Raw genomic sequence first — 24,194 nt, 5'->3', positions numbered from 1 at the left:
TTGAACTGGATGCGCTCTTTAACTGGGAGCCAGTGGGCGTTTTGTCTTGCTAGGGAGATGTGTTCCCTCCTTGGAATATTGAGGGCTGCTCTCAGGGCGTTGTTCTGTGCGATCTGAAGTCTGTTAATGTTTTTGGCAGAGGTGCCTAGTAGGAGGACGTTGCAGTAGTCCAGTTTAGCACCTATGGTGGCCCTGGCGAGGTTGAGGCGGTTTGTAGTGGACAAGTAAGGCTTTACTGCTTTGATTATTTTGGTTGTTAGGGCTGCTGAGGAGGAGATGTAACTGACATGTCTGTCCATGGACAGGGTAGAATCTAGGTATACTCCCAGAGTTTTTACAGCAGGGGAGATGGAGATTACCGAGTTCTCAATTGGGAAAGTGCTGAATTTGCTTTCTAGTTTGTTGAGGGTTTCTTTAGGTCCCACCAGTAAGATCTCTGTCTTGTCTCCGTATAGACATAGGCCATTGGCTGCCATCCATGCCTGGATGATGGCATAAGTGTTTTGTAGGGTTTTTAGGTCTTGCTTGTAGTCACCAGTTAGTGGTAGAAGGTAGAAGTTATCTGTCAGCGTAGTGCATATCTGGAGCCTTTTTGGGGACCTGGTGGTAAGTCTGGTGGTCAGGGCAGTCCATTATGAGTTTTAGTGGAAGAGCCAGGTTTTGAGTGCCTTCCGGAAATCCATGTCTTCTTGTATGTGTGTGATGTGTGTAGGCACTGAGATCCACAAAGTTGGCGCCATGATTGAGTAGGTGAACCCTCCGTTCCTGGCTGAATTGGAAGCAGAGAGCACTAGGAGGAGGGTCGTGCTTGACCTTAGGGTGAGAGTTGGGTGATAAAGCATTATTTTTGTAGGCATTTGGGGCCTGCTTTGTGCACCGCTCGGTGAGTAATACACAGGATTATAGACATGATGGACATGGTTGCAGACCGTGCCTAGTGGGCATAGCAGGATGGTTTGCGTGTTGGTATCATGAGGATATGAAGCTTGCAATGGGCATGACCATAATCAGTACACAGAGGGAGTTATTCACAGGAGTAATGTGTATAGCGCATGGCCATTCCCAGTAAACAGTACACATCGGGCATGGCCACAGGGCAGCTGTCATGGATGGGTATTGTGCATGAGGAAGTTTGCAGGGTAAACTCTTTCCTAGTCTTCATGTCAATGGGCCTCATTACATGGACGGCGGTAACTATGGCGCTATTAGCGCCATGGTTGCTGCCGGTATTTTACCGAGTCCGCCATGGTGAATGGCGGAATTACCGCCCTATTCCAAGGTGTGTGGGGGCGGTAATTCCCCATTCACCATGGCCCTTCCCCATTCCCATTTTTGCCCCCATAGGGCTCAATGGGAATGGGGAAGGCGGGAATTACGGTAACGCAAATTGCGGTACCGTAATTACCTCCTAGGTCCCTTTGCGGGTCCCGTCCTTAATGGCTGGTAAAACCAGCCGTTAAGGTAGGGTCCCACAAAGGGACCTCGTAGTAAGGAGGTAAGGGATTACCGGCACTGGTACCCTTACCGGTACCGGTAAACCCTTACCGCCGCCCGTGTAATGAGGCCCAATATCTTTAGAGGCCAGTTTTAACGCTAAATGTGAATCCATTGGTGCTGCTGTTGACGAGCCATTTCTGAGTTGTGTCCGTGGTTTTGTCTTCTCGTGAGCTCTGCATGGGGGCTCTAAATCACTGGGGCCAGGTATTGTTCCATCTCTCTAACCTATAACTGCTGAATTTCGGTGGGTGCCAGATTTTGTATTGTAACCATAACACCCCTATGCGTGAGTGTGCGTGTGTGTTTGTGCACGCGCACGCTCGTGTGTGTGTGTGTAGATGTATGTGTACATATAGGTATGTCTGTGTGTATATTGTGTGTGTGCATATATATATATATATATATATATATATATATATATATATATATATATATATATATATATATGATATTGCAGTACCATTACCTGGCTTCATAACGGAGCAGCATGAAAAATGAATTGGCCTTCTTCTAAGTGCTCCTGACCTTGCCCGATCTCCGAGTGGTTTCTGCTGAAAGGGCAGGATCATGGAAATAGCTTTTTGGTGCAGGTGCTCTCTGATTAACTGACCTTGATGCAGGCCTGCCTTCGGAGCGGGGCATGGGCCGTAGGTTCAGCCATTTCTACAGCTTGCTTCAAGGGAAAGCCGGGACCTTGATGACCCACCATTTGCTCTAGCTGTTCAGTTTCGCTCTATACATTAACTGGTATTGTAGCAGTAGTGAGGCAAAACGTCTGTGGTAAATGTCAGTAACCGTTGGCATGGTTGAAACAGCCCTGTTCCAAACAGCGGGCATTATAAAAAAAATGCGTTAACAGCGTTACCACTGCATTACCGCCATATTATCACACCACCGAATTACAGGTTTGGAGGTAAGGCAGAGGATACACCTGCAGCAGAATGCTGGAGGTAACTCCTCCAATTTACCACCCCAAAACAGCCACATTGGCTGTATAACTATTGCCGCCAGTGGTAATAGCACTCGTGGCACTACCACCAGACCAAGTGGCAGTAATGGTAATACCATTTGGTGGTATCTCTGTGGTATTACCACCGAGATACCACCAAACTTGTAATGAAGTATATGGTCAGTATTAATGTCAGTTCACATAGATGGCAAAGTCTTGCCATAAACACTTGGTTAGTAATATTGCCCTGAAGCAATCGTGGGCCAGCCGGGTTGCAACCAGTATGTGACCAGTGATCCAAACCCAGCGGTAACATCGGTTTCAGGGGCTTCCTCCAATCAGTGTGTTCCTTGCCTATTGACAAAGGTGAGACAGACCTAATGCAAGGGCAGTGTGGTCTTCTCAGCGCCCATTGACATGATTCCAAACACTGCTTGGTCAGTGTCAGTTAGTAAAGTGACACAACTTTTCTGAAAACTGTGTAGGATCAGTGCATTTTCCAGCATCACCCACTGTTAGTACCAGTGGCGTTGCCAGGAATCAAATTTAGGAGGGGCAAAGAGGGGGCCAAAGACAAAAGTAGGGGGGGCACAGACAAAAGAAGGGGGAGAACATGGTCACTGCTCGTCTTAGGTAGGGGGGCACAAGGGGGGGCACAGGGTTTCACAGGGGGGCGCCCCCCCAGTATCCCACTAGCGACACCACTGGTTAGTACACAGCGACTAAACGCTGGAAAGTGGAATAACCAAATAAGACGAGAGTTGGTCATTCACCCATTCAAACATTCTGCCCTATATGGCGGAAAACAGTGAACCAATAATTAGGCAAAACGTTCTGTGATGGTTGCTGCCCATGCATATTGGCGAATACACCCTACCTTTCTTCCAATAAGTGAAGCTGGAATTTTTAGCCATCTCTTGACTATCCGATATATTCTGCGCATTCCGATCCAGTTTTCCGTCATCAGCATAAGTCATATCTTTAAGGTCTCTCTAATTGGCCAGAAGACAGGTCATGGTGGCAATCCAGCTATTCTGCTTGCCTGTTTGTAAGGTGTTTGCTGTGACAAACTAAACAAGAAAAACATTCAACACTGGAAATAGAGGTTCAAACCTAATGTATTGCCAAACGGGAGGTTGTCAGGATACATGCCTTCAAGCGCTAGAGGGCTATCTCCAAAAAAAACGAAGGAATCTTCTCCAGGATTGATTTACACTATATCTTGATGGATCAAGTAGTAATGTTTCAAGGTTGTAACTCTAGTGCGTATAATACTTTCCCCAGGTTCCTTGAATAAAACTCATTCTCAGGGTACAGAGCCCAGACACTTCGATTTAGAGTGCAGAGATTCTTCTTTGCACAGCTGATAGTCACATGGTTATAGTGGCCAGCCACTTCTTCACTCCTCTTACACTCCCAGGGATAGAGTGCCCAGAGGTGTCTTTATCAAGCTGATAGTCACAGGGATATAGTGCCCAGTCACTTCTTTACTCCTCTTACACTCCGAGGGATAGAGTGCCCAGAAGTGCCTTTATCAAGCTGATAGTCACAGGGATACAGTGACCAGTCACTTCTTTACCCCTCCTACACTCCCAAGGATATAGTGCCCAGACGTGCCTTTATCAAGCTGATAGTCACATGGTTATAGTTCCCAGACACTTATTTACCCCTCTTACACTCCCAGGGCTAGAGTGCCCAGACGTCCCTTTATCAAGCTGATAGTCACATGGTTATAGTTCCCAGACACTTCTTTACCCCTCTTACACTCCCAAGGCTAGGGTGCCCAGACATCCCTTTATCAAGCTGATAGTCACATGGTTATAGTTCCCAGACACTTCTTTACTCTTCTTACACTCCAAGGGATAGAGTGCCCAGACATGCCTTTATCAAGCTGATAGTCGCATGGTTATAGTTCCCAGACACTTCTTTACCCCTCTTACACTCCCAGGGCTAGAGTGCCCAGACGTCCCTTTATCAAGCTGATAGTCACATGGTTATAGTTCCCAGACATTTCTTTACCCCTCTTACACTCCCAAGGCTAGGGTGCCCAGACATCCCTTTATCAAGCTGATAGTCACATGGTTATAGTTACCAGACACTTCTTTACTCCTCTTACACTCCAAGGGATAGAGTGCCCAGACATGCCTTTATCAAGCTGATAGTCACATGGTTATAGTGGCCAGCTACTCCTTTACTCCTCTACAGTCCCACGGATAGACTGCTCAGATGTGCCTTTATCAGCTAATAGTCAGATGGTTATAGTGGCCAGCCACTTCTTTACTCCTCTACAGTGCCACGGATAGACTGCTCAGATGTGCCTTTATCAAGCTAATAGTCAGATGGTTATAGTGGCCAGCCACTTCTTTACTCCTCTACAGTGCCACGGATAGACTGCTCAGATGTGCCTTTATCAAGCTAATAGTCACATGGTTATAGTGGCCAGCCACTTCTTTACTCCTCTTACACTCCCAGGGATAGACTGCTCAGATGTGCCTTTATCAAGCTAATAGTCACATGGTTATAGTGGCCAGCCACTTCTTTACTCCTCTTACACTCCCAGGGATAGACTGCTCAGACGTGTCTTTATCAAGCTAATAGTCACATGGTTATAGTGCCCAGTCACTTCTTTACTCCTCTTGCACTCCCACGGATAGAGTGCCCAGACGTGTCTTTATCATGCTGATATTCACAGCGATATAGTGCCCAGCCAACTCTTTTCACCTCTTGCACTCATAGGAATTTAGCACCAGACCACTTCTTTGATACCCATTTTTTCATAGGGACACAGCACCCATCTCTCAATTTGTAATCAACTTCAGTATAACACCTGGACCACTGATCTGGTGTTATAGTCCACCCTTTCACTTTTAGGTACATAGCGCACTCACCGCAAACTAGGGTTTCTGTGCCCTTCTTCCCAATAAGCAAGTTGGTGCCCTTCTCACCCCTGAATAATATAGTGACTTTTCTACCGACTAGCAGTATTTTCCTTTTAAAATTCTGTGGAGGTCCAGCTCCAAGGGGCAGCTCTCAGGAGTAACCACAGCTTGTCCTTAGGGACCCCAATACCTTTCTCCACTTCAGTCTCAGGCTTTATCTCAGGCTCTCCCTCAGATCGCCTGATGTGGGGCTTATTCCCCTTTTTTGTGCTGCTTCATCCTGAAATGCTGATTTTCCTGATTTGCTCCGCCAGCCTTTCTGCTCGCTTTGGCACCTTATGCCATCTCAAAATGGACCCACTCTAACCGCAATAACTCCTCCATCCCATCCCTCCTTGTACCACTTCATGGTATGTCTTCTCTTCTCTCGCCAGATTGGTTGTAATCTCATGCCATCTTTGTGGGGCGTTCCCATTGGTCCATTTGACAAAATGAGTCCGTTGCCCCTCCTACTGTGGGACACAGCCTCTGAAACTAATAAAAGTCCAGGTGGCCATATCCACTTCAGCGGAAGTCCTGCCTTTCTTATGAATCAAACTGGAATATTGCAGTTTTTGGGCTCCTCCCCAGTGACCAAGTGACTTTCGTGGCGCTTCTCCTCACTTTCCGGCGCTCACCAGGTTTGTCACCTCTAGTAAAGACCGATCCCATGTCCGCTTGAGCTCTAATCTGACCGGCGGAATCCCATGGATGCACACCACCAATAGCAGTCTTTTGTGCTCTCTTCAGTACTTTGAGCTCCAGTTTCCTATTGCATCTTTAGGATCCCCTTATGGCATGTAGGGTCCTGCAAGTTTGGTTCTCAATTTCCAGTGCATTCCAAGAGTGTTCAACGAGTCACATTCTGATGCCATGTTACTTGGGTCTCTGGGGTCGTCAGACTTAACACTAGAGGGCAGTACAGGTAGATGCATTGCCTAAGGCAATATGTTTACAATAGTGGGTATAATTTCCCACCTCCATATAAGAGGCGGGGCAAGGCTATAGCCATAACATAGGGATGTGAGTCTATATCCTGATTCGTCCCAATTTGGACCCTATTTTTCCCCTCCTCCCTCCCTGCACTTGCGCGATGTCAATGTCACCTGGCCTAGTAAGATCGATGTCTGTCTTCCCTCTGTTCCCCCTCCCTTGCCTCGTCGCGCCTTGAAACACTTGTGTATAGGTGCAATATAAATGCCATCTCATATCATATCATTGCTAAAGACAGAAATGGCCAGGGCGAAGGAGAGGGCCCATCAGGCTCCTATCCTGTACTACGTCCAGGTATCTAAGGGCTCCAGTGATATTGCAGTGGAAGTTGGGACCTCCTGGGTGGCAGAGTCACCTCTTGGTCTCTCAACGGGGTCAGGGTCTGACTTCGTCAGACTGCCACTTTGAAATTGCAGGTGGATTGATTTGACACCTGTTTTGGTTGGTAGAAGAGAGTCCACAGGGTTTCACGACCATGATACGTGTCGACTGCATATTCAGCGCCCCTGTCTAGAGAATCAGAGCATGGATGGGTAGAGCTAAGGCAGAGGCGAGACACAAGACAGGGGGTCTGCTCTTAGAACCAGACAGGATACAAGCCTGCAAAATACCATACCCGGCTTACTACCTCCCCACACTCCACAACACATGACCCCTACCTGGCATCCTGGCTCCCCAATTCTTGACCTCACCACAAAAGACGTCTTTTTGGTGTTTGGGATTCTTACTCCCACTACGTTATCCCTCTCTGACATGCTTTCCCCCACTACTTTGCATCCTGCCTCCCCCACTAGTGCACGAGACAAAACCGCTATTTTGCATATTGCTTCCCTCCTCAACACAACAAAGGGAATTTGTTTCTCAATTTAGTAACCTCTTTCTTGGGCTCCATCTGTGGATCTGTTCCAGGACTTGTTCTAGTGGAATTCTAGCCTGCGACCATTGCTGGGAAACCAAGTCTAAACTCCGTGTGGAAATATGCCCACAACTTGTCTTACAACACATCATCCTCTTGTAGTTAGGACTCTAAAACGCACACGCTGTTGGGCCGGCAACAAAAGATATATATTTTAAACCGAACAGCAGTATGGATAGCAGGGACTTGGCTTGCGTTTTGGCCATGCAGAGCCTTGAGGCAGGGCCTGGTTGAAGGCGTCGCTGTAACTGGATGGGTTTGTTAACATAGTGTGCCGTAACTTGTGTGGCAAGGAAAGAACAAAGTAAAGTGTGCTTGCCAGATCACTGTGAAAGTAGTGCGTCTTTAAGCACCAAGACCTGTGCATTGCTGCAGTAGCTCCACAGATTGGGCCTCATTACGAGTAGGGCAGTAAGGGATACCGGGCACCGTTAACGAGACCGGTGCCGGTAATCCCTTACTGCCCTACTACGAGTTCTCTTAGCGGGTCCCTCCTTTAACGTCTGGTTTTACCAGGCGTTATGGACGGGACCCATTAAGGGAAATCAGAGCCAATAACGGTACCACAAATTGCGGAACTGCTATTAGCTACTTCCCCATTCCCATTGAGCCCTATAGGGGCTCAAATGGGAATGGGGAATGGTTCTTTCAATGGGGACTTACCGGTTCCACAAAGTTCGGACTTCACCGGTAAGTCCCCATTGAACGAGACTGGTGTCGGTACCGTTATTGGAGGCAGTCATGGCGCAAATAGCGCCATGACTACCTCCAATCTCGGAATGAGGCCCATTGTCTCACTTTGTGGTCTTAACAATAAAAGGGTCAATTTCTCGGAGCAAGAAACAAGGGCAGAATATGTTTGGCATTGAATGGGCATTGCTATAAATATATGAGGATTTGTACCATCACCAATATTATTTACATGGTCTCCAGAAACTCTGTCAGATCTGGAAGGGAGTGGCAGCCTTTAGTTATTTGGGAGGAGAGGGGAAGGCAAGACTGGAGTGCTTTGTGTTGGGTATGAGGTGTTGCTGGGCGGGGGGGCTTAGTGGGCTATGCCCCGGGTCTTTTGGTTGTAGCCCCGGATAGAATCTCAGAATCTACAACCAAAGGCTAGCTTGCCCCGAGTCCCGACAATCCCAACAATCCCGACATTAGTGTAGCCCCAGATCTTTTCCAATCCTAGCAACACCACAAATCCTGAGCTCTGCATGCTTGTAAGCTTTCTAGGTGTGAGGTGTACAAGGCATTGTAGGCTTTGTGTCCACAAGAGCAGCATTGTGTCTATAGTGTGGGGATATGCTGGCCAGGTCTGAGTAGTTACAGGTCTAAGTTTGCAATGTTCACATTTGGGGAGAGGGTGTTTTTTTTTTTAAAAGCTGTGTACACGTGGTTGGTGTGCATTTGTGTGTGGCAAGTAAGGTGGAGAGAAATTGATGGTTTGTCAAAAGGTGGTGTGTGTTCTTTGTGTTAACAAAAGGCTTTCAAATGATTGGTCGTGCTGCTGGTTACGTTTTGGCGAGAGACTTTTGGCTTTGGTAGTTGATGTGGGAAGTAGTCCTGCATTGAGGGCCAGATCGACTTGGTAGTAATCAACTTCTCCTCTCTTCTTTTCAACAGGTGGTGTCTCCTCTGATGGAGGCCATCCTCGGAGAGACCCCCATCACCGTTTCTGATGAAAAGGTCAGCATCACAGAACTGACCGCGCAGGTGGTGTCCGGTTTATCCCTCTCTCTCCATCCAAGCCCTGGCAACAGCCACACTCTCATCGCTAAGACAACCGCACAGCAGACTTTGAAGTTCCCCAAGCAGGTGAGAGGTAGAGAAAAGAGGAGATAGAGAATGGGAACCTACAGAGAAGGCAGCAGTGGAATCTGGAAAGTGAAATAGAAAAAGAGGAGCAAGAGATGAAGTGGGGGAGGGAGCTATGTTGCCTTAAAGAAATTATTCTTTGTGCCTTGCTATGGGGCTTAGAAATCTAAAACATCATTATTACCCAACTAAATTAGGTACTAATTACATGATAAAGGAGAGTGCCACAGGAAGAGTTAAATGAGGTGTCTCCAAGTATGTTACTCAATATCCATTGAAGGTATTCAGTCACTTTACTGCAGATATATTTCCAGGGTAAAGGTTTTCGTGGGGTCGAATTCATAAAAAACAAGAAAAATATAGAACATAATACGGGCCACAAAAGTGTACCCCTCTTGCTGAGGGCAATCAATGGCGAATGCACAGGTCAGCAGGGGTTTGGGGGAAGGAAAGTGGTAGCCACGGAATAGGACGCCACAGGCAGGCGATCAGCAAGAGATGACCATACTCCTCAACTAGACCATACTCCTCAACTAGACCATACTCCTCAAATACAGATTTTGATGATGTCCACACAAAATCCATTTGAATATAATTAATCTAAATGGGAATTTGTTAAAGACACTGATGAAGCGTGCGTGAGCCCGGACTTGTCGCCCCTCTTTTCAGAGTGCCACGGGATGAGGCAGAAAGTATTGATTCACTAAGAGGGCACTTAAGATGAAGTGCTCCTCACCAAGAAGGCACAATGGTACAGCACCGTTTCCAGCAGGCACCTAACCGCCACCTGGAGGAGGCCAGACCCATAAAGAAACTGCCAATGAAATCTCATGACCTAGCACGACCGAAGAAGGGGGCTTTTACAAGGCAGGGGCAGACCCCTGTAAAGTCTGACTCCAAAACCTCAACACCAGTCGACGTCCAGAAATCAGAGCAGTAGGATCAGTGCTCAGAACATGCTGAAACCTTGTGAGCAGGTACAGATGAGGTGCTGGACCTCGAGATCACTTGAAGTGGGGTGCTGCTGAAAGCCTGAACATGAGAGGAATTGAAACCCAGCGAACCGTTGATGCTGAGAAGGGCTGAAGCCCCGAGAGCATGTGCACTCGAGTGCTGCTGGAAGCATGAACCTGAGATGTGCTGAATGTGTACCCAGACCCCTGAAATGTGTTGAAATCCTGACATCACTTTAACCTGAGAAGTGCTGAAGACCTGAGAGCATGTGCACTCAAGTGCTGCTGGAAGCATGAACCTGAGATGTGCTGAACCTGTACACAGAACCCTGAAATGTGTTGAAATCCTGACATCCCTTCAACCTGAGAAGGGCTGAAGCCCTGAGAACATGTGCACTCGAGTGCTGCTGGAAGTATGAACCTGAGATGTGCTGAACCCATAACCCAGAACCCTGAAATGTGTTGAAATCCTGACATCACTTCAACCTGAGAAGTGCTGAACCCCTGAAAGCATGTGCACTCGAGTGCTGCTGGAAGCATGATCCTGAGATGGGCTGAACCTGTATACAGAACCCTGAAATGTGTTGAAATCCTGACATCACTTCAACCTGAGAAGTGCTGAACCCCTGAAAGCATGTGCACTCGAGTGCTGCTGGAAGCATGATCCTGAGATGGGCTGAACCTGTATACAGAACCCTGAAATGTGTTGAAATCCTGACATCCCTTCAACCTGAGAAGTGCTGAACCCCTGAGAGCATGTGCACTCGAGTGCTGCTGGAAGCATGAACCTGAGATGTGCTGAACCTGTACCCAGAACCCTGAAATGTGTTGAAATCCTGACATCACTTCAATCCGAGAGCTGCTGAAGACCTGAACATGTGTGATAATAAAACCCTGGCATCACTTGGACCTGAGAACTGCTGAGAGCCTGAGCCCCCAGCATAATCAAAGACGCTGAGAGGTACTGAAAGCCAAAACCTGTGAGGTAATGAAACCCTGAGAGCACCTGAAACTCAGGGCTGCTGAACGCTTGAAACTGGAAGGTAATGAAAGCCTGAGGGTGTGTACATAGGAGAAGTACTAACATCCTGAACCTTGAAACCCTGAGATAACTTTAACCTCAGAGCTACTGAAAGCCTAGACCTATCGGGTAATGAAACCCTGAGGATGCGCACATCGGAGAAGTACTGGCATCCTGAACCTTTGATGCGATGAAACCCTAAGATAACTTTAACCTCAGAGCTGCTGACCGCCTAGACCTATCGGGTAATGAAACCCTGAGAAAATGTGAACCTGAGAGGTGCTGAAAGCCTGAACCTGCAAGGTAATGAAACCCTAAGAGCTCTTGAATCTGAGAGACAGTGAAACCATCAACATGAGGCCTGCAGGAACCCTGAGAACACTTGCTCAAGTGGAATCTACTTCAATGCTGAGAGGAAGCATGGGCAGTAAGAAACAGATAGGGGTGAAATCTAGGAAGCCAACCAGACCATGTGAGGAGTTATGGGTGACAATGGGCATATGTAAAAGAAGTGGATGCCGGTAACGTCTGAGAAACCTGAATCAAGGAGAGATCTCAGTAAAAAAGATTACAAGTATAAAGACTACCAATATAGAGTCGAGTGCAGAAAAAAGCAGTTTCACGGTCAAACAGAATATGGAAAGAAGTGATCTAGAAATTTGTGGAAGGAAAGTGAGATGAGCTCAGGTCAAGAAGTAAAGTGGTCATGCCTCAAGAATGTGACATTTGACACTACGGATGGGGGTTTGGGGAGGGGTGTGCTGCAACACCAAACAGAAGGCAGAGAGCTTGTGGAAGAGGAAACATAAGAAGGCCCGAGACTTCAGTTCTTGTGTATATGTTTGTACATGAAACGTAGCAGCATGCCGCCCTGAAACCATGGTGATTTCTAGTGTACAACTGCACTACTCAGACATGGCCATGCATCCATGCATCCGATGTAGTGAAGCCAGCCACACCCTGAACCCACACTCGCTTGATCTGTAATGGCAGGCTGGAGTAGTTGCCCTAACCCCCCTACTACTTCTAATTATATTCTAGACGGATGTGCTCACAGAGGCAACCCCCTCTTTTGCTGAGGTGCTAGGCCAGCAGTGGGTTGTACAGATTGTCCGCACTGGTTGGAGATACCAGAGGATTCCAAGTGACTAGGCCACCACTTTTCCAGTCCAGTGCTTTTAATCAAATATTTGACCTATTCACATTTGAACAAATTTATTTGACCTTTTTTTGTTCTAAAATGCAGAGGTGAGACCCCTGCAACCCCCCCACTTCCCCTCAAACTAATCTATACCCTTAGCCATCCCTATATATATATATTTCATCAAATTTCACCAGAAAAAATCTCACAAAAATTTGATCAAATGTTTTACGTGAAATGTTTTTCGGTCAATTATGCAAATACCCTTTTCATATGTAAACCATTGCTGTCAATACTGAAGATTAATTTCTTAAGTGACATTAAGCAAGGCCCAGGCTCCCAGTATGCATTAGTTGGTGCCCTTACGTAGGGTTGTTAAAGAGTTTTCCTGGTGAAATGGAATGTTGAGTCACTCTACCACCACCCAATTCAATGTGCAATATTAAGGAAGCATGATTTCACAATACTGTGTTTTTTTTAACTCATCTGACCTGTTTGTAAAGGGTGGGGTGGGGTGGGGTTTCATACAAGCTGGTTAGAATTCATTGACGGGCAATCCAGGCATTGATGATGGAGATCTTGGGACTAACCTGAGCAGGCATATAAGGTACATTGTTCAACCCCTGCCAAGGGCATATATATGTTTTTGTCTTCAATTCCATATGAAATCATTACCAGTCCGTTCCCACCTGAGAGACTTGAAGATGTAAAGAGAGGCCCAATTGGAGGTCCTCAAGCAGACAAGACACTACAATAAGGCAATTGAAGATGGCTGCCTAGAGCCACACCAGCAGGGGGCTTCACTTGGGGCATGAAAACACAACATCTGGATCCTTTATAAGGGACTGGTGTGCTTACAAATTTAGGGTGTAGTCCACCTTGATATACAAACAAGCGACCAGTTCTGTTGAAACTTGCCTGCAATCTACACTCCTCATAGGACAGGTGGCACAGCCCTGTGACAGGTGGTGGTGTGGCATAGCGTGGCCTTTGACTTGACTCTTCCACAATGTACCTTGAATGCGAAGAGAACTGTGCTGAACTGTCAGGTCATAGACACATGAAACACAATCTTCTTCCCTTATTCCAGTTATGGAATCACCATTGTGTGGGGACTTTGGTAGTGTTCCAGTGTTGTAGTGGAAGACCACACATCCTTTTAACTGTGCTCCTGGCTACTATTAAAATCAGAATGTGTTCAGGATGATATGATACAAGCCGCCCGGTCCTTTGAAGGTGCCAATATTTGGCCCAAAAGCCCTACTACTGGAGCATTCCCTGCCTCCTCCTAGTCCGGTTAAAGATGAACAAACCCATCACAAGGGAATGCTACCTGTGTTGTGTAAAAGCAGGGAGTGGCACTTTCCACTCTGTGGGGCCTGGGGAGACTGTCCAATTTCTACATGTATTTTGTCATTCACTGCCTTAGAAGTAGCTGCTTGTGATCTGTCTGTTTCAATAAAACTCACGACTTCTTACACACTTTTCTCCATTTCTTCTTTTTCAGGAGAGCCTGCTGAACGTGTGGATCACTTACAGTGATGGCACTGCAGCCCCCCTCTCGCTATACGACCCCAAGGACTACAACCTCGTTGTCAGCAGTCTGGACGAGAAGGTGGTGTCGGTCACTCCAGACAAGGCCTTCCCTCTGGTGGTGGCATCAGAGGCTGAAGGCTCTGGTAACTTGCTGCGTGTGGAACTAGTCATCTGTGAGGCGTGCCAGAAGACCAAGCGCAGGAGCGTGCTGTCTACAGCCACCGCCCACGTGCGAGTACACTTTGGCTCTGATGAGGAGGAAGAGGGTCAGCCTGTAGACTATCCTGGAGGTAGTGACATGCCAGGTGGGCCTGAAGACAAGGGCTCCCGGACTGCCGGTACCACACCAAGGGCAGCTGTGGAGGAGACACTGGACCACAGTGAGGACAGTGGTGTGCCTACCGTCCCCCAGGCAACCGATGACTTTCCCACTCTGCCAACAGGTTATGTACAGGTGGCCCGGGGCTTGACGGACCTGGAGATTGGAATGTATGCACTGTTGGGGGTCTTCTGCCTGGCAATTCTGGTGTTTCTCATTAACTGTATTGTCTTTGTGCTGAAATACAGGCACAAGCGTATCCCGCCTGAGGGACAAGCTAATACAGACCACTCACACCACTGGGTTTTTCTGGGCAATGGACAGCCTTTACGTGCCCAGAACGACCTGTCACCCCAACAAGAGAGCCCCGGAAACCCACTAGAGACTGTTCAGACCTGCTGCCATGGAGACCACCACAGCAGCGGGAGCTCTCAGACCAGTGTGCAGAGTCAGGTCCATGGCAGGGGCGATGGATCCTCCGGTGGCTCCACCAGGGACCACACTGAGGACCCTCTGAACTCACCCACCTCCAAGCGGAAAAGGGTTAAGTTCACCACCTTCACCACGCTTCCCTCCGAGGAGCTGGCCTACAACTCCATTCCCATCGCTGACGAAGAGGACCTGGAGTGGGTGTGCCAGGACATGGGGCTGCAGGACCCCGAGCAGCTGCATGACTACATCCGGCGGATAAAGGAGATCGCTTAATGCCCACGGATGGAGAGCCCAGGGACACGCTGCTGCTTTTACACTTAAAGGGAACACGGAAACAGACCTACAACTCAGAGACTCTGCGGAAATATCATATACTAACTTGTGGCTCCGCCTTTTTTTGTATTCCTTCATTCTTTTGCACAAGGGTCCAGGTCGCATGGCCCTGCTCAATCAAGCACCCAAAATATTATAATTTTTTTTTTTAGAAAAGAATGTATTAAAAATGTTATAAAAATGTAGGCGGTGACGCTGAACTGTACAGGACGTTGCAAGAAGTGAGGAAGCTAGCACCGTGCCTCTAAATTGCAGCAGGGAAGAGGCCAAGTTGGCCACGTCAGGTTCACCTCACAATGGCAGCAGTTACAGTGCTTGGGATAGTTCAGTGGAAGCAACAAGGAGGAGGTTGTGCTCTCTAAAAGCAGGTGCCCGGAAAGAGAGTTGTCTGTCCCAGTGAGAGGCATGGCTAAACGAGGCAGAATAGCAAAAAAAAATCCTTCGCTGTCCCACCAGCAAGAGTAGCAGGAAATAGGCTCTGTTGTCTGTTGGAGTAGCAGGAATGATGTTGAGCTAGCCAATGCCAACTAGCCCGGAAATTAACCAGATGTGCCAGGGCGCAAAACGACTCTGCTGTCCCGCAGAGAGAGCAGTAGAAAACGGGCAGAGTTAGCAGAGAAATAGCAGCCAGAAATAGGCCTGGCTATCTCAGGGATAGAAGCAGGAGTGAGGCTGCCTATCTGAGCAAGATGATTAGAAATGTGGCTGTATTAGGCAAGGTGGAACCAAAGGGACGTTAACAGGATATAGAAAGACATTTAAATAGCAACGATGCTCAATTAGCCAAGAGGAGTGAGGGTGGGTAGGGCAGACAGTGAGAGAGGATTGGCTATATAGAAAGAGAAACTGACGTGGGGCCTGGCTACCAGGGATTGAAGCAGGAAAAAGGCTGGGTTAGCTGAGAGGGAAGCAGGCAAGAATGAGATTGGGATAACTGAAGGGAGTGGCTTGGAAAAATACTAGGCTGTCCCAGGAAGGTGCATGCCAGAGGTACCAGGCCAAACCATGTAGAGTAGCAGAGAAAAGGCTGGACTTCCAGCAAGAGCAGCAGGAAAACGACTATGTTGTCCAAGGGGGAGCAGTAGAAAAGAGACTGATATAGTTGAGGAAGTGCAGCCGGAAAAGGGACTGGCAATCTCAGGGATAGAAGCAGGAATAAGTCCTTTGATCCCAGGGATAGAAGCAGGAATGAGACTACTTTAGCCCATCTGTAACTAGAGGGAAAGAATTAGACAATAGGTTAAATTAGTCAAGGGAGGGCAGGCCGGCATGGGATTGGTTATCCAGGGAGTGAAGCAGACATGGGGCCTGGATGTTCCAGTGAGAGACTAAGGAACAAAACCTGTCCAGTCAAGGAGGAGAAGGTGGAAAAAGATGCATTAAAAGCCTGGTGTGGCCTGGGAGTGCAGCCTTCCAGGCAGTGACTGAAGGAAGTGTCAGGAATGACTTAAAACACTTAGGGAACTTTGGTAAATGGAATGGCCTGCCTCTCAAGCAGCAGAGTCTTACCCAATAAATACAAAGTCGGGTAAGACCGGTGTGTACAGCATGAACCCTAACCAACCAAGATTAGGTGCAGGAACAAAGACCAAAACAGGGAGAACAGCCAAGCCTAAAATAACTGAAAAATATCAAACGCCTAACACATATTGAAGAGCAGGGACTTGACTAGCTCTGCAAAGGTTTGGCTTACAATGAAGGAAACATCAGATCTAGAAGTAATGCATTTGCCCAGGCCTTACTCAGCGAGAGCAGTTGGCCCTGGATGGAATTTGGATAGTGATGGGCTTGCAAAGGGAAAATGCAGAGCCTGATATAACTGAGAAAAGGTGTGGATTTATACCGGAAGTGTACCAGAGCCCGAAATAAATGTTTGGATAGATGGCAGAAGCCCAGGGAGAGAAGGGGAATCTGAAAGAATAGAAGAAACAGGCCATGCTAAACCAAGTGAATTTTTGAAAGAACAGAGTAAAGGGGAAAGATTCAGGTCTAATGCAGACAGGTGGAAGTAAGGCCGCACAGCCCAGCCTGATTCAGGGAGAACATATGAGCCTGAAACACCAAACTTCAAAGTACCACTAATAGAGCTAGTTCCAAGCCCACTGAGAGTAGCAGGACTGACATAGGAAACTGAACAGCTAAAAGCAGCCGAAGGAGAGAAGCAGTGTAATTTATTATTGAGAAAAGACGAGCCTGGCAGCAAAGCCTAGCATATAAGAACAAAGAAGAGTTCCAGCTCAGGGGCAGCATCAGTACCTGAAAGAACAGTAAAAGCAGATATGCCTAACCCAAGAAGTCTAGTTTAGTCTGAAGAAAGAAACATTATCAGTGGTCACCACAGGGATTCTGAAATAAATATCTGCATATTGAATAGCCCAGGTCAAATCATGAAGGTAGAGCCCAAAATAAGAGAGGGAATGTACAGACCTGAAGAAAGGGCAGCAGCAGACGATGAAGTAACAATGAACAGCTCAGATCTAGCCTGAGATAAGCAGAGATGCTGAGAAAGAGAGAAAAGGGGGTTAGATTTATCTCTAAGGAGAGCTCCAAATCAGTAAAGGAAAGGCCTATCATAGCACTGGGCGGGCTTCCGAGTCTTAAGTAACAAAGTGAAATCCCACCCTGGGCAAGGAAAATCATCAGAGTCTAAAATAACAGAGGGGAAGGCCAACTTGCTCTATGTTGAGCAGCATAACCTGAAACTGCAGTCCTGGCCCAAGGAGAGATTGAGAGTCTGGATTAAGAGAGCAAAAGTGTGGATCTAAGCCAAGGAAATAGCATTGAAATAACAGGGTGATGGGATATCCTAGCCCGATAAGAGCAGGGCAACTTGCATTCACAGTGATATGCCGCCGTAGCACAGGAAGAGCTCCAGAGATCGAAATAATGGTATACAGTGGCTGGTATGGCCTATGGGGATAAGAGAAGCAGGGTCCAGGGGGAGGGAGAGCAGTAGACCGCAAAGAAGAATAGGAAGAGGTGTTGGGGAATAATAAGGTCATTGATTACAGAGAAAAGGGTCTCTAGGCCGAGATTTCACCAGAGGCTGAAATCACCAAGAATGTCAATGTAAGCTGAGAAATACAGAATCCAAACAGCCAGATGCATGCAAGCAACATACAGATGGGAGCAATATCTTAAACTCTGAGGTAGACGGAGGCCCGTGCGGCAGTGAAGCAGAGAAGACAGGTTGGCTTAGATGAGAGAGAAAAGTTCTGAGCCTTGAAGTAGGATGCAAAGAGCCCATTATGGGCTATAGGTGATAATTGTGTGAATGAGCGGGGAGGGGTAAAGGAATAGGCAAAAGAGGCTCAGAAAGCTCAGGAAAAAATAATCAGAATCGATAAGGTGTGCTTTAAAAAGTGGAAGAAGACAAATCACTCACCTGATCATGATGGGGTGCTGGGTAGACATTTGCATAGGTAAGCATATTTGTTGGGTTCGTTGGTAGACTGCCACTCATTGCTGTGTAATCAAACTGGGTCCATTCCCCTCAGTCATTGCTGCCACTTTTCTGCTGAGCACAGCTCCAAGTGGAGCAAGAGGCCCTAAAAGCTGATAATGGATGACTGCTGTTTTAGAGGTGAATTAACCAGTGTCTTGAAAATAGGGTATGGTGGAGAGCGAGAGGGTTTCCGCCAATCACGGGACAGATGTAAGATGAGGGAAACAAATGCATGAGGCTTTGAGGGACCATAAGCTCCAATGTAGAGAATGTGCCCCTACGCCAGATGAGAGACCCGCCCCTCAGACTTGTGTTGTCTCTGCCCTAATATGCCTCATTGGCAGAAAGCAAGATCCATCACCATATAAGGTGCTGTCCTCCAAATAGGTGTGCATTGATGCATTTTGGGGTTTAAAAGATGGGTTTGTTTACTTTTATTTGCAGGAAAGTGTTTTGCAAACTTCTCATGCCAACATCTGCCCATGGGTATGACTTCTAATTTCGTTGTGTCCTCATTTTCTGGTTTCATGCTAATGGCAAAATGTGTGCAGCACTTAAGCAAGGGCCTGGTGTCGGATTTTGTATTTTGCAGACTGTTTCAGGTCTGATATGTTTTAGTGACTCCACTGGGCAGGTTTGGATTGCAGTGGTCCTTACACTTTACCAGAGTCTTTTCATTATGTGCTCTCTTTACTAAGTTTTTGTTGTCAACATTTGTGGCATTCGCAATTGGTGCATTTTGCGGGGATTGGGGGTGGCAATATTGGAACATTTCCATGGATTGTGTAGAAGCATTGTCACATTGGACAGCACACCCTTTTCTTTGGGGAGGTCCTATTTGCCCACTTGATCAAAAATGGTTAAACCGGTAGGCCTGGAATCTTAGCTTAGCAAAGCCATTTTAGCAACCTTTCTTTCATTCTGGGCACATAACCCATATCTGCCTTGTCTTCCTTTTATTCCAAATTAGGAGCACTCAGAAAAACCTGAACATTACCCTTTAGAACTCGTTCTTGTTTCAATCAGAATTCAGGCTCATCAATTCCAGGATTTCATTTAATTCTTAAACATTTTGCAGCTCAGTGACTAAGATCATGTGAACATTGTTCACTAATAAGCCATTTTTGAAGAATGGGCAACATTACTGACAGGCTAGTTGGGGCATCTGCTTGACCGGTATATTTGGAAGGCCTTGACATCTGTAAAGATAAGATATTTGGGAAAGGGTCCTTCACATGCTAAGCATATGATCCATGTTTAAGATTCAATTTAAAAATGTCCACTCCCAAAAAAGAAAAGGAATTAATGCTCAAAAATACACTTCCATACTGGAAATCATTCTATAAATGGAATATCTATGCTTTTTGGTATGCATCTTAGGTTTGTCCATGGGCCAGTAACTCCTTGGAAGTCTAACGGTCATCCAGCAATCAGGAGCAACATCTCTGCAGTGTAAGAGATGGGTTCTGGACAACAACACAATACACCTGGCACTCCCAAAGCACCTCTATCATGCTTCGGTGAAGCTCCTTGCCTGTTCTTGCTTGTGGCAATACTTTATAGAGAATGGAATGGCGCCAGGCGTTTTTGCAAGTCACGAGGGCCTTTGATCTCTGCGCCACGAGACCTGCACATGAACTGACTGAAAAGGCAGGACAGGTGGTCATCTGTAATCACTTGGTCACGGCCTGCCTGTGAGTCTACGTGTGTGCATTTTGGTTCCTCCTGGAAGTCCACTCTTTGCGACCATCCCTTCAGTGTACTTAGGCTTCTTGGCGGGCCACTAACATGTTTTGCTCAGATCTCAAAGTCCATCCACCGTCTCCACTATCTTGATCTGAGCATCCCAAGGATTAAACAGCCTAGTTTGAGATCATCTTACTAATTCCTGACTACCTTGTTGTACTTTGGGCAAGAACAACTTAATAGAACAAGACCTTTTCAGGAGTTTGATGATCAACAGGGCTGAATTTGGCTGCTCCTCTTAACAAGACGATGAATGGAGTACCATTAAATTGGGTCATTAATAAAGTTGTAATCAACAGCACAGTAAAGAGGTGGAAATTGCTCTAGCAAGTCCTACCTAAAATATGCTATTGGTGGTTGGGATGGAGAGGAAGTGGGGAGAGATTTGATGGGCCTGCTGAGCCATCTCAATTCTTAGCAGTATCCAGAAACAATTGCAGACCGGCCTGAATGATTCGCCGATGAGCTGCGGGACTCCTTCCTTGTACAAGTGGCACTGACTCTACGTCACTGCTCACTGTTCCCGGTCTATCTTTCAGTTCCGGAAGTAATAGGGCTCCATGTTGGTGATAGCGAGGCTTAAACCCTGAGGAAATCCATGAGAACTGTTATAGAAAAAACACGATTTTTCATGGTTAAAAATAAAATAGCCACAGATAACTTTTGATTTGTCACTGATCAAAAAAGGGACATTTTCCTCACAGTGGCAAGAGAAGTCCAAACATCAATGGGAGTGTGTCTTATCTAAGCACCAGGAGTTTCACTTCAATGCTCACTTTCCGCAGACGAAATCTCTGATTCCTTATTTTCCTTATAAAAACACGTTCTCTTTTTGGCTCTTGTGGTCTGTCCCGCTCTTCTAGTTAAAATTACACCTATCAAATGGCAGGGCCAGTCCCATCCGTCCCATTGGATGATGTGTGCCTCCACTTCTTTTCTTAAGCATAACTTGACATGGTTTTTATCACTCGTGTTCCTGTTTTATGGACACACGGTTTTCTGCTTCCCTCTCTTCCCTGAATGACGGAGAGATCCAGCAGCAGGCACTGGTGGTTCTACCCAGAACAACTCTGCTCCCTTTACCATGTGCTAGCCACTGCACCCCAGCCCCTACTAGACCCTTCGCAATGGGGTTTATCCGCGCTGTCATGCCAAAGTTCACATGTAAATATTCTTTGTGCAAAACAGACTACAATGCCTCTGCTCACCTGTGAACGTAAAGCACCTCTGCTGGTTCCCGCCATGCGGTGGAGTTTGCATGGTAACACAAAACAAAATACTCCAAATAATGAACCCACGGAAAATGTGATCACCTTTTAATCAACAAAAGTGGACAACTATTGAAAATGTAATCTGATTTAAACCCTTTAAAGAGGATGGAGATTAACATCAAGCAAAGGGCATGCAGGGACGCACACGTTTTATTGTGTGTCTTTTAGCCACCCTCTGTCTTTAAAAAGCACGGTGGTGCTGTGGCTCAGAGCTGCATATTAATAAAGAAGAATCGAAAACTAAAGTGGGGGTTTCAGGATCTTGACGCTGGATAAAACGGGTGCAAGTGAAATATGTGAAGTGCTCGCCGTCTTTCCTCTTTCCTCCTCTCCATGGGCATCTTATCTTCATTTTCCTAAACCTATGGCTGCGGACGGGCACCAGAGAGGTCAAGGCATACCTGGCCTGGCTACTGTGCTGAACGTTTCAACTATAGTGAACCTGTGGCATGTAAGCAGGCCATGATAGGAGGGATTGTATGATACATATACTGGTCCCAGTGGGTCAAAGACAGATGCTCCTTCCCCAGGATAAGGTATTTTTACTTGGCACCCTGGAATATTTAGTCAAAATGGCCAGATATACAACCCACTGACCATTTTCACTTTGGGATACCCTGATCAAAAGGTAATCAAATGGGTTGAGGTCTATTAAGACTACTACAATGCATCATACTCCTGTGTGGTGCTTATCTCCTTTAGGTCCCCAGAATGAGTCCTTTTGACCTTGTGTGTCTGATCTTGGAACCCCAGAGTGGGACTTTTGGGCTCGGTGTCTCTCCTCTATAATTCACAATATTAGACGTTTTGCATCTGACTATCCACTCCAAGACTCTTTCAATGAAACACATGGGCTGCTTATGACTATCCATGTATTATCAAGATAAGACATCTGATGTCTGTCTGCACTGTGGCCTCCAAGGGGTGTCTGCCCTGACTACAGTACTCTGCACTATAGCTCTGCAGATAAGAGTTTTGGCCTCCATTTCCGTATTATGACTCCCAAAATTTGACCTCTGGCCTATAGGCATCTACACTATGGCACCTAAAATGAGACCTCTGGCCTCTAGCTGCAGGTGCACTAGGGCTCCTTGTACGAGACCTGGCCTCTGTGTGCACCTTTACCATGGCTCCTAAGATCAAACCTTCGGCCTCTGCCTGCAGGTATACTTTGCGACCCGGTTTGCAACTTTGGGCCTCTCTTTGCATCTGAACTATCACTACAAAAATTATATCTTTGGCCTCTGTGTGCTCTTGAATCATGCCTTCAAAGGTGAGCCATTTTGTCGCTGTCCGTTCTTGAACTATTGCTCCCAAGGTGATGCTTTTCTCCTATGTCTGCACCCGAACCATGGCTCCTAAGAGAAGACCTTGAACTCTGTATCTCTAGTGTACTACTCCTAAGTTGAGACCTGTGAACTCTGTTTCTGTACTAGGACCCCAATGCTGAGTGGCCGCGGCACACAGCTAAGCATCTACTTTAGGATTCTCAACATTATGATGCTTTTCAGTTAGAAGCTTCAAGTCTGAAACGTTGGTCTCTGCATTGGTAACAAGTCAGGGTTCTGTGTGTCTGTTCAAGGGGTCCTCCCATGAGTTTTATTGCTACCCCTAGAATATAATCACCCCACATTTAGACAGCCAAGCATGAGCTCTTTATGAAGTCTTTCCTCTAGCCCTCAAACGCAACCCTGCAGAATGGGATATTTACACCTCGTATAAGACCACAATGTTGTTCAAGTCTGAAGTGAGACAAACATTTGGGATTTAATTTCTGTCTGTCAAGACCAGCACCTAAAATTAAGCCTCTGGGAAAAGATCACTTTCTTGTAGGTCTACCAAAAATAGAAATCAGCTTTGTAGGGGTGGATGTAGGGGTGGATGGCAGGATGGAAAACTCTGGACTGTGAGTGTCCGCTCACCCTTTCCCTTGTTGGGACCTCTTGGCTATGCAGATACTTGTACAGGGGTCGCAAGCTCTGACCACCCATAGCTACTCTGCGACATGTGATTATTAGAGTCTCTTTTATGTTGAACAAATGCCCACCTCATTTGACCCACACCAACCTCATTGCCTATGGAGCAGCTGCATTAAGAAGGAGGAGGGGCCCAACATCATGTTAAAGGCTGCGAGATGCATTATAAAGAGTTGGTATACTTCCTCTCCCTTGTGATTTTTTTCCCTTGTGGCTGCCCGCACTCTGCACACTCACAGACACGCATGCACTGTCTCAGTGGCCGAGAATCTCTGCACCGGACTATCTCAGTGACTTTTTGGGACAGTAGCATGAGCATCAGTAACCTGCCAGTAACTCACCTCCAACAGGTGGCGACCAAGCCAACCCACCCAAGATCCTGGAAGGCCGCCCATTGGGAGAGCAGCCATGCATCACCAAAGTGTTTCACCATTGCTGGCAACGCCGGTTCCCCCAAAGGTCCGGAGTGGGAGAAAGCCGCAAAGAATGGTGGGAGAGGCATTGCGAAAGACCTTACACTTCTCCGTTGAACTTTACCCACCGTTGTGTCTACTTTTTCCTAAATAAATATGAAAATGAACATGAAATGGGCATTGACACGCCCTGAGATAGCGTCTGTGTTTCTTGTGACTCTCTTGCTCATTTTGGGTTCCAGCATGGGTGTGTTGGTTATTTATCCAAGGGTGGATGTGTTCAGTGAGGGAGGGTATGTGACACTGCATGTTACAACACCAAGTCACCGAATGATCTAGTGACCACCATAGTGTTGGATCCACCTGATATCTGAGGCGTGGGTTTATTATTCTGCATGTGTCATCCACCATCTTGAATCAGTAGACATGGCTTGGCCGTGCTAAGACAGGCATCCTCCCATTACTGAGGTGCTTCACCGTATCCTTGCGCTCTCTGTCATCCTGGGACAAGCGATTCATCCTC

General features: G+C 46.9%; 1 protein-coding gene across 1 annotated transcript in view; it reads left to right on the top strand.

Annotated features, from left to right (window-relative positions):
- TMEM132E (transmembrane protein 132E) overlaps positions 1–23,865 on the top strand; it is a 1,510,109-nt gene extending 1,486,244 nt beyond the window's left edge. The window contains exons 9-10 of the mRNA XM_069614886.1: positions 8,894–9,085; positions 13,708–23,865. Of these exons, the coding sequence (XP_069470987.1) occupies positions 8,894–9,085; positions 13,708–14,760 (1,245 nt within the window). The 3' untranslated portion in view covers positions 14,761–23,865. The remainder of the gene's footprint in view (positions 1–8,893; positions 9,086–13,707) is intronic.
- The last annotated feature ends 329 nt before the right edge of the window (positions 23,866–24,194 follow it).

The sequence above is a fragment of the Ambystoma mexicanum genome, chromosome 9 (genome assembly GCF_040938575.1).
Source record: "Ambystoma mexicanum isolate Mex_15411 chromosome 9, UKY_AmexF1_1, whole genome shotgun sequence".
Classification (NCBI taxonomy): domain Eukaryota; kingdom Metazoa; phylum Chordata; class Amphibia; order Caudata; family Ambystomatidae; genus Ambystoma; species Ambystoma mexicanum.
This window is presented reverse-complemented; position numbering and strand designations above follow the sequence as displayed.